Source organism: Armigeres subalbatus, chromosome 2, assembly GCF_024139115.2.
Source record: "Armigeres subalbatus isolate Guangzhou_Male chromosome 2, GZ_Asu_2, whole genome shotgun sequence".
Taxonomy (NCBI): Eukaryota; Metazoa; Arthropoda; class Insecta; order Diptera; family Culicidae; genus Armigeres; species Armigeres subalbatus.
In genome coordinates this window covers 66321144-66337212 of record NC_085140.1, presented here as the reverse complement: position 1 = coordinate 66337212, position 16069 = coordinate 66321144, and the positions used below count along the sequence as shown (strand labels likewise).

At 41.1% G+C, this 16069-nt stretch overlaps 2 protein-coding genes across 2 annotated transcripts in view; both read left to right on the top strand.

The window, feature by feature from the left end:
• LOC134208790 (diuretic hormone receptor) overlaps nt 1-771 on the top strand; it is a 216943-nt gene extending 216172 nt beyond the window's left edge. Inside the window, exon 13 of the mRNA XM_062684740.1 lies at nt 16-771. Within this exon, the coding sequence (XP_062540724.1) occupies nt 16-39 (24 nt within the window). The 3' untranslated portion in view covers nt 40-771. The remainder of the gene's footprint in view (nt 1-15) is intronic.
• A 1145-nt stretch (nt 772-1916) lies between these two features.
• LOC134209010 (ionotropic receptor 75a-like) lies at nt 1917-13693 on the top strand. The gene is made up of 4 exons (XM_062684983.1): nt 1917-2467; nt 11965-12286; nt 12348-13006; nt 13065-13693. Exons 1-4 carry the CDS (start codon nt 1917-1919, stop codon nt 13330-13332), a joined length of 1800 nt encoding a protein of 599 aa, XP_062540967.1. The 3' UTR covers nt 13333-13693.
• The last annotated feature ends 2376 nt before the right edge of the window (nt 13694-16069 follow it).

Genomic DNA, 16069 nt, shown 5'->3' with positions numbered 1-16069 from the left:
AGCTTCCTCCTACAGGGTCTGGACGAGAACTCCGTCTAAGCGTGAATCGGCACCGTCATCGTTCGGGAACTTTCTTTTCTGGCTCTAGCCTTCAATACTGGTTGTCTTCATTATGCTGGCTACACTCAACGAATCTCTTCCATTTGTTATCGTAAAATCAATGTCTATGCTTCACGCTGTAAGTTAACTTTGCCATGGGAAGTAACAAATGCGAATACGGAAGTCTGTAATATAGAATAACCTGATGTGTATGGAGTCTCTTGTTGGATCATCGTACCGAGCTGTGTGCATGCATAACTAGGAAAAATTGTATTTTCGAGGAAATAGGCAAAAACTTTTTTAAATTGTTATAACTTTGTTATTCTACTTATTCAGAGCCTAACTAGTCTAAGGTTGAAGTGATGAGCGCTTTTGATCGAATTCTGCCGTGGATAATTCATATTTCAAGAGATAGATTTTCGTAAAAGGGTGTTTTACTATTTATAGGTGATTTTTGAAAGTCTAACGGACATATATGTAACTAGCCCACCTTGAGAAGGTGTGAGACGGCGAATACTTAGTAAATGTGAAATAAATTTCAAATACATTTCTTGGCGGATAGTCATTTTCAAGGTATGTACATCAATAACCAAGAACAAACATGGAAGCAGTAAATAATTCCTCTATCTTTATCAATGTTGATGTCAGGCAAATATATACAATCTGTAACAGATACACGAACACATTCTTTACAAGTTATTTTTTCAATGATATTAATAAACTGTCAACTAAAGTAGGAAAAGCTTTTCTATCCGAACGCCCATTATCGCTCAAATGTATCAAACGTTCTCCCGACGTTCAATTTCCGAACTCCTTTTTCAGATATGATTTTTTAGCCCTACAAAATGGCTCCTAGGCACTTGATATTCGCGACCCTTTTGAATGGTCCTTAGTACCTATATCAATCTAAATGAATACTTTTGAAAGGTGCCGTGGTGGCACGATCGACAGCTCGATGAAATATAAAGCTCTGCAGCTAGTCAAAACGCAGATCTGAACCATGATCTACAACGCAAGTGCATTAAGTCACCAGACACATACTGCCTGTAATTGCAAATATGGGCCGAGTTTCCTATTCCTATGCTATTACAGTGAGCATACTAGGAAACATCGAACCAAAGTACCCTGAAATACAGAACCTACCTATTATTCGTGGGAATATAGAGCCAAAGAAATGCAAGAAACATGAACATGAACAATGTTCAGAAGCCTGTTCGCTCTTACTTGAAAGGTTTATAATGAATAAATAATAATAAAAGCTTATCCTAATTTTTAAATTTCTTCTTCGATTCTTAAAATTCCTCAAATCTTTCCATACAGTTATACATACAGTTTACTTCCGCTGGTATCCGTCATTCCATCTGCCAAGCTAAAGTGAAGAAACTATAATTCTACACAATGAAACTTGTCACGTGTCGAAACGATGGTACTGGCACTACTGAGTGCAAGTAATCGAAAACTTTCCCGCTCTTGAAACCAATGTATATTTTCGAAAATTAATAGAACAACTGGTTTGAATATTTAAAGGCATCGAAAAGGTAGCAGAAACTGACTGCACCTTTCCTCAATACCCCCGGGCATGGTTCCGGAAATGCAGCAATTTGTTCTTGATTATATTTACTTTTCATCCTTCTTTGCACAAAGGGTTGAAGGAACAACTCTTCCAAACAACCCCAGGCAATGGTATAAAACTCTGCTGAGGGACAACGAAATTTACAGTTTTTTATCAATCTCAAAGTATGTTGGTAATGGGTGGAAAAAATCGTTGGTTTCTGCTCGTCAGTTGCTGCTTCACAATTGAGGCGAGCTATGCAAAAGTACCAACTCTAGTGCTGGACATTCTGAATACAATAAAATATCCCCTCAAAGTAACTCTAATGACCTGTTGGGAGATTGAGGAAAAGGCCAAATATTTCACCGCATTCAATGGTCGATTTCTTACTTCGTTTAGCGACGATCACATCAGTCAGTTTGTGGAAGACATAAACGACCAGCAGACCTTCTTGATTGTGGATCTTAGATGTCCCAACACGAAACACCTACTGGCAGCTGCTGGTAAACTACTCTACATCAAATACCGATGGCTTATCCTGGATACGGAGTATTTGGATTCAAACCATCCAGACGCGGAAGAACAACTGCAATCCATTTCGGCCAAATTAGCCGATCTGCCATTACTGATCAGCAGTGAAATTTATCTCGTGATCAAAGAGCAGGAAGGAAGCTACCGTGTGGAGCAAATTTTCAAACACTCGATGGACCACCCTTTGGCGGTGGAGTCGTTCGCAACCTGGATCAACGGCAGTCTGCTGGACGAGCGAATCGCGAAAGTAACTTCGATCCGCCGGCTCAATCTCGAAGGTTACACATTGAAGGCATCGCTGGTGGTGACCAGCCCGGACACGTTGAATCACTTGACGGATTATAAGTGAGTAACGATAAGTTATGCGATTATGGGGCAGGTTACTAGGTCAATTGATACGAAATTCAGCGTCGTACTGCTCACGAAAGAAGTTTTATTAGCGGAAACATTCTTCGACCATTAGGGTCGGTGTACCAATTGTCGCCATACATAAGAACAACTATTTTTTTTTTAAATAAGTAAAAGGCATGTGGATGGACTTTATATATCAAGCGAAAGGTTTTACTTCCTGCTCCTTAGAAGAGCTGTGAAAACCACAATTAAATTTGTTATTATCCTCAAAATTAATTAATCCACAATAGGAACGCGTGCACCAGTTGTGGCACTATTCTTAATTTTGGTTCCTTATTTGGCAAATCCCATTGTTTTCTTATGAAACTGGCCAAATTGAGACCACTAGTGCGACAACTGGTGCAAAGCACGTTAAAAATTAAGCAAAATCAATTTTTACAATTATGCTTTGCTTGTTTTGGAGGAAATCAAAGGTGTTATCGTGTCATATGAATATGCTTTATCGATATGAATTTGGTTTGCGATGATTTGATTGGTCATTTGGCATATAAAGCACTCGTGCGACAACTGGTGCTATAGCCACAACTGGTACACCTAGCCTACTTGTCCTAACTATTTGGTTGCACTTTAAAAGTGCAACTTACTAATTTTGTTCTTTAACACAAAACTTTTTAAACACGCGCGTTGCTTAATCCCGGTTTCAGTGTTTGCATTGATGTTTTACCTATGGTTGGATCGAAATGACGTTAGCTTTCTGTTCCTGTCTTTTTCGTTAAAAAAAATTGAATAGCTTTGCTAAATTCAAACTCACCGGAGAATTAGAGTCTGCCAGATCAATCAGTTCATTCTACAAAGGTATCCCCTGCGTTATCCAAGAAATCTCTGGAGAAAGGTCACAGTAATACAAGAAATCTCTGGAGAAAGGGCTTACCCTAGTAGCACACAATGATCCACATAGGTCAATGTAACTTATATGAGACCAGATTCAGTCACAATAAAGTTGCTGCAACCGTTTTTGTCTAACTTGTGCTACTCGAGTAGGGTCTACACGCGTAACCAAAGATGTGTCAACTAGTTCAAAAGTTGAATATGCTCTTTGCGGTCCTTCTAATAGAAATTAATTATGACATAAGTTTTGCGCTATTCAAGAAATTTCTGGAGTGAGGCTTTAAGGTCTACATGCATAATCAAAATACTATCGACTTGTTTAAAAAGTGGCTCATGCTCTTTGTGGTGCTTGGAATGCGATCACTACATTTATTCTGCGCTATCCAAGAAATCTCTGGAGTAAGGCATCAGTCATACAAGAAATCCCACACGCATAACCAGATCTTTGGCGACTAGTTTCAAATGTAGTACATCCTCTGTGGTCCTTAGAACAGAATGTGACTTTGCCATGTTTGAAACAGTCTGGTAGATAGGAGTGCAAATCTTAAAGGTTTACTTCAGGAATTTCCTGAACATATTTGATAAAAAATACACATGATAAGAACACATTCTATTCAATAACTATTATAATGATTAGTAAATAATGTACGAGAAAAGCACCATCACCTTTCTCGTACATTATAAAAATCATATTTCGGTCATAACTTCTTGGCCCTCACAGATGAAAATATGTTGTGAATTGAAATGTATTTTCACGCACATATTTGAAGCATGCAAATAAATGCATCCGATTCGATTAGTTTTCAATAGAAACGAGAAAGGCAAAAAACAAAATAATTTCTTAATCATACCAAATTAATATGATACTAGAATCACAGAGATGTTACTCTGTGTTTTCAAAAAGTATCAAAAATCCAACCGGCCAGCCCAGAATCACAAGTTTTATGCTAAAATAAACTTTCTGACAAATTTTCAACTAATTCGGATAAAGTTTCGAGGTGGCTCAAGTCGATTTAGTGTTTTTGGGCTAGTTTCAATTTTGAAAAAAATCTATCGAGAGATATACACGCCGAAAATCATCGCAACAACCTCTAAATGGAAGCTTTCGGTGTGCTTTACAAGTCTTGTGAACATAGCGATTCGTTGCGTTTACGTTTTGATCATATTAAAATGATTTTCAAGCTTTTAAGTGCATTAAAACACTGTTTCCCTAAAAGTCCTTGTACACAAAATTCTTTATTTTATTACAATTCACTGCTAATTTATTATACTATTATTCCTCTTTTTTCCCTGGACATTTGAGTAATATAATTGCCTATGTGCGAATTACCGTTAAATTCTTGAAAATGAGATGGTGAACATTTGTCATAAATTTACACGTTAGGATTTCTTCAAACAAGAATTTTGTAGAACAACAACTTTTAGGAAAACTAGTGTTTTTATGCACTTAAAAGCCTGAAAATCACTTGAACATGTTCAAAACGTAAACGGAATGAATAGCAATATTCACAAGATTTGTAAAGCACATCAGAGGCTTCCGCTTAGAGGTTGTTGCGACGATTTTCGATGTTTATATCTCAAGTTAGATTTTTTTCAAAATTGAAAATAGCCCAAAACACTAAATTGACACTAAATCAGCTTGCATCTAAACCCAAGAGAAGTTGCTACGTCGTTGAAAAATATGACAAACAGTAACGGTCCCAGATTGCTTCCTTGTGGGACACCTGAAGAAATGGTGAACGGTGAGGAAATACTAGCTCCGTACTTAACTCGCAATATTCTGCCAGACAGGTATGATGTAAACCATGCAACGAGTCTATCCGAAACGCCGAATCGCGACAATTTCCGAAGGAGTATCTTGTGGTCAATTTTATCAAAAGCCGCTTTCAAATCCGTATATATAACGTCCACCTGCGCTTTTTCTTCCATTGCTGACATACAAATAGTCGTAAAATCAAGCAAGTTTGTACTAACGGATCTGCCGGGCATGAATCCATGTTCCTAATTAGAGATTTAAGCCTTCGTTGTGCGCAAAACGTGGTCACTCATGACTTCAAATAGCTTTGAAGCGGCACACAGACTAGTGATTAAACGGTAGTTTATGACATCACGACGATCTCCACTTTTGTGTACCGGAAACATATAAGAATGTTGCCAGCACATGGGAAAAACCCCACTTTCGAATGGTTTGTTAAAAACAAAGGCAAGCGGTTCTGCAACAGCAGTAGCGCAGCGACGAAGTATAGCAGCAGGAATAACATCCGGCCCAGGAGAAAAGGAATTTTTCAGCTTTTTAGCGGCTTGGATGACCATAGCAGGTGATATTTCAAAAGTATTCAGATCCACAGCGTCCAATGGAACGTTTGTCGTAGCAAGCTCAGCCTCAACGTCAGATGATTCCGACTGGAAAATAGATGCGAAGTGTCTGGCGACTAGATCACACGCTTCAGATTCACTTGTCGACTCTCTATCCCCATAAACGACATTAGGAGTGACAGACGTATTCTTCCTCTTACTATTTACGAAGCCCCAGAAAAATTTAGGTTCACGACGTAAGTTATTCTGCAATCTTGGAACATGCCTTTTATACAGTGCAGCATTTAACCACAGATAACATGATTAATTATTTTAGACCTTTTAACCTTGGGGGCAGCAGGGACCATGTCCAAGGGCTTGACGACCCCTCCCCAGCTGTCTGCGAGTCAGGGAGAACTGCCTAGGGCGTGGTGGGATTTAGCAGTGGGCTCTGCTAAAATCCCTCCCAAAAAACCACAAGTGCCCGTAAGCGGACTCTATCAAAGCGACTGTGTGCCGCTTCAAAAGCACAAGCCCAGGGAGGGAGTGCCAACTGGCATGTGGAGTGTCCCTACTTCGGTAGGGTAGTGCGTGAGCTGCTTTGGCAGGGAGTGAGTGATCTGTTTGTGCTGAGGCAGGAGTGTCATAGCGAGTCGCCGCCGCTATGGCAGCCTCGAAGCGCAGCAGAAGTCTGAGTATGGACTGCACATGCTAAGGTAAGAGTGTCGTAGCGTTGCTACCGCTATCGACACCTCGAGGCATGGCAGTGGAGTGTTAGAATAAGTTGTGGAGTGTACCTACTTCGGTAGGGTAGCGCGTGAGCTGCTTCGGCAGGGAGTGAGTGATCTGGTTGTGCTGAGGCAGGAGTGTCATAGCGTGTCTCCGCCGCTATTGTCACCTCAAAGCGCAGCAGAAGTCTGAGTATGGACTGCACATGCTGAGGCAGGAGTCGAGGTATCCCATCGACACCTCGAGGCATTGCAGTGGAGTGTTAGAGTGAGCACCTGAAAAAGGGTCACATGGAGCGAATGGTCTTTGGAGAAGCTGCTTCGGCGGCAGGGTAGCAGTGGGTTGTACCCAGACACCTACAGTTGTGCACATGTGGTGCATGGGGAGTGTCCCTGCTTCGGCAGGGTAGCGTATGGTCTGCTTCGGCAGTGGTGTGATTGATCTGCTCGTGCTGAGGCAGAGTGTCGTAGCGCAATATCTGTAGGCCCAGGCAGTTACCGCTATTGACACCTCGAGGCATGGCAGCGGAGCGTCCGGGAGAGCATCCAAGTAAGACTCAAATGGAGTGAATGGGGTGCGAGTCAGTCTCGCGTGGGACGAGTGCCTGTGTGAGCGATAATGAGTGAGTACGCTTAGTACTGCCGTCCCGCCAGAAGGAGGACTGCGAGGTAGTTCCTGGCGGAAACGATGGTGGCGCCCAAGGGAGCTCAGTCGGTATTACCGGTATGGGCGAGTCCGACACTCCAGTACACTTCCGTGTGGTAGCTTGGCAACTACAATGCACGTGTACTGGGTTAGTGTGTAAATGCATTCTCCCTTGTAAAAAAAAAAAAAAAAAAAAAAAAAAAAAAAGACCTTTTAACCTTAACCTCATTTAACCGTCTGTAATCGTCACTAGCGCGTTTGAAATTCAATCTTGCGAAGATCGAATGATGAATTCTCAAGTAACGATGCCAACGTCTTTTACTGCGCTTTAGTTTTTTTCAGTTGAGGCGTATTCCAGGGAGGGACCGCCGGTTTCCTTTTCATAGGGACATTTGCATTTAACCAATCACAGATTGCTAACTTGAATTTAGCAGCCATATCATTCACATCCTCACTGTCGTAAATAAAACTCCATTCCTGACCAAACTCTGTCATATGCTAGCTACTATTCACACTACAAAATTTGATAACCTAAATAACTAATTGCTATCTGGTCCGCAAAGGCACAACAAATCATAAGCATTTTCTCACACTCACGCGCACTCACCAAAGCGCTCTTGTAATCTTTTGATCCCGGCCAGACGGTAAACCTCGGAAGTGTTGAAGATCATCCCCAAGAACCTGTTTTGAACTCGTTGGAGTTTCAGATAATAAGCTTTAGCACAGCTCTTCCAGAACGGCATGCCGTATTCGATCACAGGGAGCATGATTTGCTTGTGAACAGCAAGCTTATTTTCAGGGACAATGACGGTCCACTTTCGGGTCATATTCACACACCTTTAGAGTGAAGGAAAAGATTACCTGGGCTGCCGTAATCTGGCAAAGTGATGTATGCGCCAAATTACAACCTACATGTTTTCCATTTTTCTGTTAAAGAGCTAGATGAGTACAACTCGTTAACACCATTTTTGGAAAATGGCATATACGTCATTTTTCCAGATTACGACAGTGGGGTCTTCGCCGCGTTGATACAGATGTTCCAGCTGGTGAGGTACTATGTCAGAGCATCCAGGCCTCGTTGGAGTTTTGCCACTCGCGCTCTGATTACTCTACCTTAGTAGACGATGGAGGTGTCATGTGCGAACAGAGACAGAATGCCGCCTTCTGGAAGTTCTGGAGGTGAACAGGTTAAACAGCAAGGGCCCGAAGATACTGCCCTGGGAGACGCCGGCGACAATGTTGGGGGAAAGGTCGTTTGTCCGAAACCCATTCGGCCGAAACCCATTTGGCCGAATGCCACCTGGCCGAAAGTTGTTTGGCCGAATATATTTGGCTGAACAGACCATTTGGCCGAAAGGGTCATTCGGCCGAAAGACTCATTTGACCGGAAGGGTCGTTTGGCCGAACGGGTTGTTTGACCGAAAGGGTCATTTGGCCGAAAGGGTCATTCGGCCGAAAGGGTCATTCGGCCGAAAGGGTCATTTGGCCGAAAGGGTCGTTTGGCCGAACGGGTCGTTTGACAAAAAGGGTCATTTGGCCAAAAGGGTCGTTCAGCCGAAAGGGTCATTTGGCCGAAAGGGTCATTTGGCCGAGAGGGGTTATTTGGCCGAAAAGGTCGCTTGGCCAAAAGTGGTATTTGGGCGAAAGGGTCGTTTAACCGAAATGGTCATTAGGCTGAAAGGGTCATTTGGCCGAATAGGTCATTTGAAAAGTGAGAAAATAGGAGTAAGAAAAAAGACTTCTCAATTCTCATTCCTACTTTCTCCCTTCTCAATGTGATAAATGTGATAAATGAGGAGTAAGGAGTGAGAAATGAGACGACTCACTTCTCACTCTTCATTTTTCTCTTCTCACTGTAAAAAGTGAGAAGCGCGAAGTGAGTAGTGAGACGTCTCACTACTCACTTCGCACTACTCACTTCTCACTTTTGACAGCGAGGAGTGAGAAGTGAGACGTCTCCTGTGGCAAGTGAGTAGGACGAAGTGGGTAGTGAGACGTCTCACTACTCATTTCACGCTTCTCACTTTTTACAGTGAGAAGAGAAAAATGAAGTGTGAGAAGAGAGACGTCTCTCTTCTCATTATCAATTTCTCACTTTTCAAATGACCTATTCGGCCAAATGTCCTATTCGGCTTAATGACCTTTTCGGCCAAATGACCCTTTCGGCATATGGATCCTTTCGGCCTTATGACCCTTTCCCTTTCGGCCAAGTAACCCTTTCGGCCAAATTACCATTTCAGACAAATAACCCTTTCGGCCAAATGACCCTTTCGACCAAACGACCCTTTCGTCCAAACGACGCTTTCGGCCAAATAACCTTTTCGGCCAAATGACCCTTTCGGCCTTATGACCCTTTCGGCGAAATAACCCTTTCGGCCAAGTAATCCTTGCGGCCAAAATACCCTTTCAGACAAATAACCCTTTCGGCCAAATGACCCTTTCGGCCAAACGACCCTTTCGGCCAAACGACGCTTTCGGCCAAATGACCATTTCGGCTAAACGACCCTTTCGGCCAAATGACCCGTTCGGCCAGATTGGTTTCGGCCTAATGGTTTGTGCGGTCTAGTGGAATTCGGCCAAATGGCTTTCGGCCAAACGACCCTTCCCCATTTTCACCAGGTAGCTGGGAAGATTGTAGCGTTGTAGTTTAGTTTGTATACCAGGCTATCATGCCATGCATAGAATGCTTTCTCGACATCGGCCATGGTGGATGTTTTGAGACAAATTTGTACCGTCTGAGAACGTAACTTGGGTAAGTTGGTGTACGGTTGATCGACCGCGCCGGAAACCAAGCTGTTCATCAAGCAAGATGCTGTGATGTTCGATAGACTCAAGTAACCGGCTGTGAATCGCCTTTTCAAACAGCTTGGATAACCCTAAGAGAAGTCTGATGACCTCGGCTCAGCGATGCCAGATCTACGGAAATTTCCGTAGATCTACGGAATTGAAGGCTTTCTACGGATCTACGGATCCGTAGAAAAAATCTACGGAAATTTGAAAATGTCTGCGGAAATCTACGGATTTTTTTATCTCAGTTTTAATTTTTATCGGTGATTCATAGGTGCTTTATCACACATCAGTCTGTTAAGGTTTTATCTTTATGGTATCTTGCTCACATACCCCTACGAGACATTCAACGACACGTTATTCATGACTTTTACTGAAGGGCTACTCGTAAAGGTAGCCTCATATCTCGGGAAAATTTTCCGCCGGATTTTGGTCCCGTGCCGGGATTTTGATTTTCCGCGTCCAAATCCCGAAAACATCGCATATGTAAAATAAACATGGGAAAAAATCCGCGAACCAAATTCACGAGGTGCTCGATTGGGAAGCAACTTCAATAATATATTGGGCTTACACCGTGTGTTGCTTAAAGTAAATTTTCCTTCTCGTTCGACATATAAGCATATGACAATGGTCATTTCAAAATCACTGGAGTTTGTCTTGGATTTTCTTCAAGCATTTATTCTGATACACCAGGATTTTTTTTAGGAATTTTATTGCTAAGAGTTTCAAACTGGAATTTCTCCAGAAATTTGTTTCATAGATTTCCTCCAGAAACTCTACTACAAATTTCTACTGGAGAAATCCTCGGAGTAATTTCTGTACGAACAACCGGAAAAAGTCTTCGAAGAACTCTCCTGGAAACACTTTTAATGTAAATCATAGGAGGAAGTTTTATGGAAACTCCCGTAGATATATTTGAAAAAAAAAAATCAAAAGCAAATTTTTTGAAATACGGGAAATCTACGTTGTTTCTGGAGGAACTCACAAAATAATTTTTAGATGAACTCACATAATTACTTCTTGAGGATTCATGGAAGAGCTTACGTAAACATTTATAAAGGAATTTGTTGAGGAATTCCTGGAAGATCTCTCAAAGGAATTCATGCATTAACTCAAATATCAAATATTTTTTCGATTAAAGTGCTTAATTTTGAGAAATCAAGCCTTAGATGCCTCTCGCAATACTGATTTCAGAAAGTTAACTCCTAGTGTACCGCTGTAAGCACGCTCAAAGCAGGTGATTCATTGTGATCGATTTTTTCCCATTTCCGGATGTCGCGACTGGCAGTTGTTGCAGTTGTGACATCTGAAAACGAGAGAAAATTCGATTACGGCAGATCTCACTTCATTTTTGAACTGAAACTGGAAGGTTTGTGTGGCTCATCACCGGAATGAATCGACTGCTTTGAGCGTGCTTACAGCGGCACACTAGGAGTTAACTTTCTGAAATCAGTATGGCGAAAGGCATCTAAGGTTCGATTTCTCAAAATTAAGCACTTTAATCGAAAAAATATTTGATAGGCGTAGTAGCAGACACCATCCCTCATAACCGGTACCAAATAGTTTTTCATGAAAAGTTTCTAATTTAGAGAAAACCAGCGTTAGATGTCTTTCGCCATACAAATTTCTGGTGGTTAACTCTTGCTGGCTATTTTGTGCATATACTATAACGCCTGGATGTGGCTGCGGCGGGTAGATTAATTGGGCCATCCAAAATATTTAAGCAAATCTACGGAATTGATGTTGGAACGATCTGGCATCGCTGCTTCGGCTGACTTCCAGAACGATGGGTAGTAGCTGAGACGGAGACACTGATTAAAGATCAGCGAAAGGTGATCGAAGAACGGAGTATTGATAAACTGCCTAAGATCACATATCAATCCCATCTTTGCTGAGTTTCCTATTCATTTGGGACAAATATGCAATTGTGGGCAGTATATGTGTATTTCATTTTTGTCATGCATTTATAGTTTCCTTAAAAATAAATCCTGGAAATCATCTTTTTTCAAGCCGCCTGAATGTTAACCCTTCAACGGCGTAATAATCTGCGTATTGAATTTGTATTGAAATATTTTGTACTCAAGGGACATACTTCAAATTACCTATAAACATATCTATTAATTTTCTGGAATCTTTTTCCACAACAGAGACAAACACATCGATACGATAACCAAAGTAAACTACATTCTCACCAACTGTCTGGTTCAGCACTACATGGGGGCTCGGGTAAACTACTCGATCGTTTCGACGTGGGGCTACTTCAACACTACCACCAAACGATGGGACGGCATGATTGGCGAACTATCCCAGAACGTTGCTGACCTGGGGGCATCACCGCTCTTCTTCACAACTGATCGGATTCCCGTTATCGAGTACGTGGCCATGACCTCGGCTACCCGATCGAAGTTCATCTTTCGCTCGCCGAAGCTGTCCTTCACGGAAAATGTATTTTTGCTACCGTTCGATAATGTACATATGCAATTGTTATCTCGTATTGGCCTTTATCATAATAAAAGTCTATTATCGTCAGCTTGTTTGGATCTGCACAACCGCGGTAATCATCCTAACATCTTGTTTGCTAGTAGTCACCGCTCGCGCTGAATGGGACGTACCGCTCACAGTAGATGACCCCACAGATGGCAGCATTTTGCGGGCTAGTTTCCGTGATACGTTGCTCATGATCTACGGAGCCACGTGTCAGCAGGGTTCCTCCACATTACCACGCAGCTATTCGGCGAGAACGATCACCATGATCAGCTTCACCGTTCTGATGTTTCTGTACGTGTGCTACTCGGCTAATATCGTGGCTCTGTTGCAAAGTCCGTCCACTAAAATTCGCAGCTTGGAGGATCTGTTGGCGTCCAGGTTAAAGTTTGGAGCCCATGATACGGTGTTCAACCGCTATTATTTTACGCATGCAGCGGAACCAACTCGTCGGGCGATCTACGAGCGTAAGATCAAACAACAGGACGGTTCGACAAATTTTATTGCTCTGGAACAGGGAATAGATCGAATAAGAAAAGGTTTATATGCGTTTCATGTGGAGCAAGGCGTTGGATACAAGGTCATGAGCGAAACCTATCAGGAGGACGAAAAGTGCGGTATTCAAGAAATCCAGTATCTGCAGGTTATCGATCCCTACTATGCAATACAGAAAAACTCTTCGTTCAAAGAGCACGTTAAAATTGGGTTCGCATATTGTATCGAGAAACATTATAAACCATACTATATCTAACTATAATTACAGATTGTTTCGGCTCAATGAACATGGGATTCAGCATCGAGAGAACTCCAATCTGTACACGAAAAAACCAAAATGCACTGGCGGTGGAGGAAAGTTTGTTCCGGTCAGCTTGGTGGACACGGAACCGGCAATTCTGGTAATCGTTTGGGGTGCTGGCTTGGCTGCAGCGATTTTCATTAGCGAGTTAGTTTGGATGAGAGGCGTGAGGGCGTATCAGGACTGGAGAGGGTCGCACGTTGTGAAAATAGCGTCCACCGAGTACATCGATTGACTTGCTTCGCACCGTGCTTTATCCTGTTCGCATGTAGGGAGCTCATCGTTACTGCTAATTCAGCTTGTTCATTCTATGACCTATAAACCGTGTATGCAGCTTCTACATGGGGTGGCATACATTTATTAGCTTCTAGCCAAAGGAAGTATAACATACGATCTATGGCTGGCATCACGCATGCAAAACTAGGACAGTGTGAAGGCAAAGTTTGCGTAGCAAAATTCAACAACGATGAAATGAAAGTGCCCGCCACCCAGAGTTGAGTACAGAGCTATCCCCAGATGGGTAAGTTTTCGCCTCACCCAAGGCTTGGTGAAAACAAAACAGCTTGGCAAAGAGCCACCTAGCAGCATGACGATAAAGTACCTAGTGAGGACGGCAAAGTAATATCACATTTTATTTTTATTTCCTACACTGCACTGTGGTCGGATATCATGAAATCATGGCATTAATAAATAACTCCTTAGGGTTGCCTCATAGAAGTTTGGTGTCTTCCACAAAGTTGTTGCATGATAAGTAGGCCTTCATATGGTGATGAAAATTTAGTTCGGAACTCTACCGCTAGAGCGGCGCTTCAGCTAACTTTTTATACAAGCATGATAGGATGATGGTGTCTTCTGCAAAAATCAAGAACTCAGTATTTTGAGCAACTCTTGTGAAGGAACTATCTTTGGAAAGGCTTTTGATGCTGAGATACAATGCATTTTATGTAAAAAATGTGAGTTTATGTTTAAAATTTGATTATTTTTAGTGTAATTTTGTATCTATGTGAAATATTTATTTTCACATATTTTCTCTGTATCCCGCAGAGTAATATATAGTAGTGTCTGAGCCGATTTGACCATGAAATAACTTGGAGAACGCCTTAACTTTTGTAAAATATTCAAAAATATGATGAAAAATCGATTTATTTTCCTACTCCCTCCACTTCCCGCTTAGATTTTGTCTCGGATAGAATCTTTGGGTAATAAAGAATGTAACGGACGCGAATTCGGTTGCAGAAATTTGCCGTAAATCTTCCACAGTGCCTTGATAATTATTGAGTTCCGCATGTGTTTGACGGAAACCTGTCATTTATTCAAACAAAGTAGGCCGTAAAATTCATATTATAATGAGCACATAAACTTTCTGGGATTCGTTTTAGCTGTTTTGCAGTATTATTTTAAAATATATTGGTCTGGAATTCAGCTTAGAAATCACTAAATGGCACTACAGATTTGGTTCCCTTGAAGTTAAAGTTAGTACACTCTGGACGGATTTCGAAACAAGAAGGTTTGATTTTATCCATATTCTGAACAAGCTCTGACTAGTTCATATCAAAACGTAAATTAATTAATGTTGTTCGTAAATCTATGTGTGCAAATCATAAAAATTAGAAAATGTGTATTTGATAAGATTCGTCAGAAATACCATCTGGTAACAGTATATTTGGCGATATTCTATTTTTGTCTTCAAGATCAAAATCGCTGAAAATGGGCTCTCATAAAACATCACCGGAAATTGTGAAACAGCTCCTAGTTCTGAAAAAAAGATAATTACGTTCTTTGATGACAACATTGTTGAAAAAAATTGAAAACATTCCGTTTTTATATTATCACAGATAAATATTATGTTCGGCAAAAACAGTTCGTATGCCAACGTTAAATAAATATTAAAATGTTTACAACTATTATTTAAGAAAAATATAGTACCAGTACAGCATGAAATTTCTGTTGCATGGCACTATAAATGGTATTAATAGTACTGCATCCAAGAAATTCGTCGCGTATGTTAAATTGAGCACAAAATCATTCAATTGAACAAATAAAAGTAGGTCGTTTGAATGTTGCGGCAAGTTTCTGCAACCAAATTCCCCTCCGTTTCATTCTTTAAAACCCAAAGATTCTATCCGAGATAAAATCTCGGTTGGATGTGGAGGTAGAGGGAAAATAAACCGATTTTTCTATATATTTTAAATATTTAACAATAATTAATACATTTTTCAAGTTGTTTGTCGGTTAAATCGGGTCAGACACTACCATATATTACTCTCTGGGAAACAGAAAGTTTATGCGAAAATGAATATTGTACATAGATACAAAATTACACTAAAAACAATCAAATTTTGAGAATAAAAGCACATTTTTTACAAAAAAGGCATTGTATCTCAGAATCAAAAGCCTTTTCAAACATAGTTCCTTCGCAAGAGTTGCTCATAATACTAAATTCTTAAACTTTGCAGAAGACACCATCATCCTGTCATGCTCATATAAAAAGTTAACTAAAGCGCCGCCCTAGCGGGAGAGTTCTGAACTATTTTTTTTATTACCATATGAAGGCCTGCTTATCAAGCAACAACTTTGTAGAAGACACCAAACTTCTATGAGGCAACCCTAAGGAGTTATTTATTAATGCCATGATTTCATGATATCCGACCACAGTGCACTGGTGGCAGCTTTGTTGGGCGTGCTGCAGCCGGGAAACGAAAGAGCATATTGTGTTGATAAATTTTAGCACCTGTAGATTGCTTTGAACTGATGTCAGTCTATTATTATCATTGGAGATATCCATATCCACTGGAAAATATATTGAATAAGATTTGTACAACAGAGGTATGAAATAATCCAATCCAACTAAATATTTTCGGGCGAAGAAGTTAGCGCTATGCTGCTGGATGCAGTGAGGAGGAAACCAAGGAGCCGAAACCTTAACCCGTCCCGACCAACCATTTCTTCAAAAAAAAATTTAAAGGTTTTCT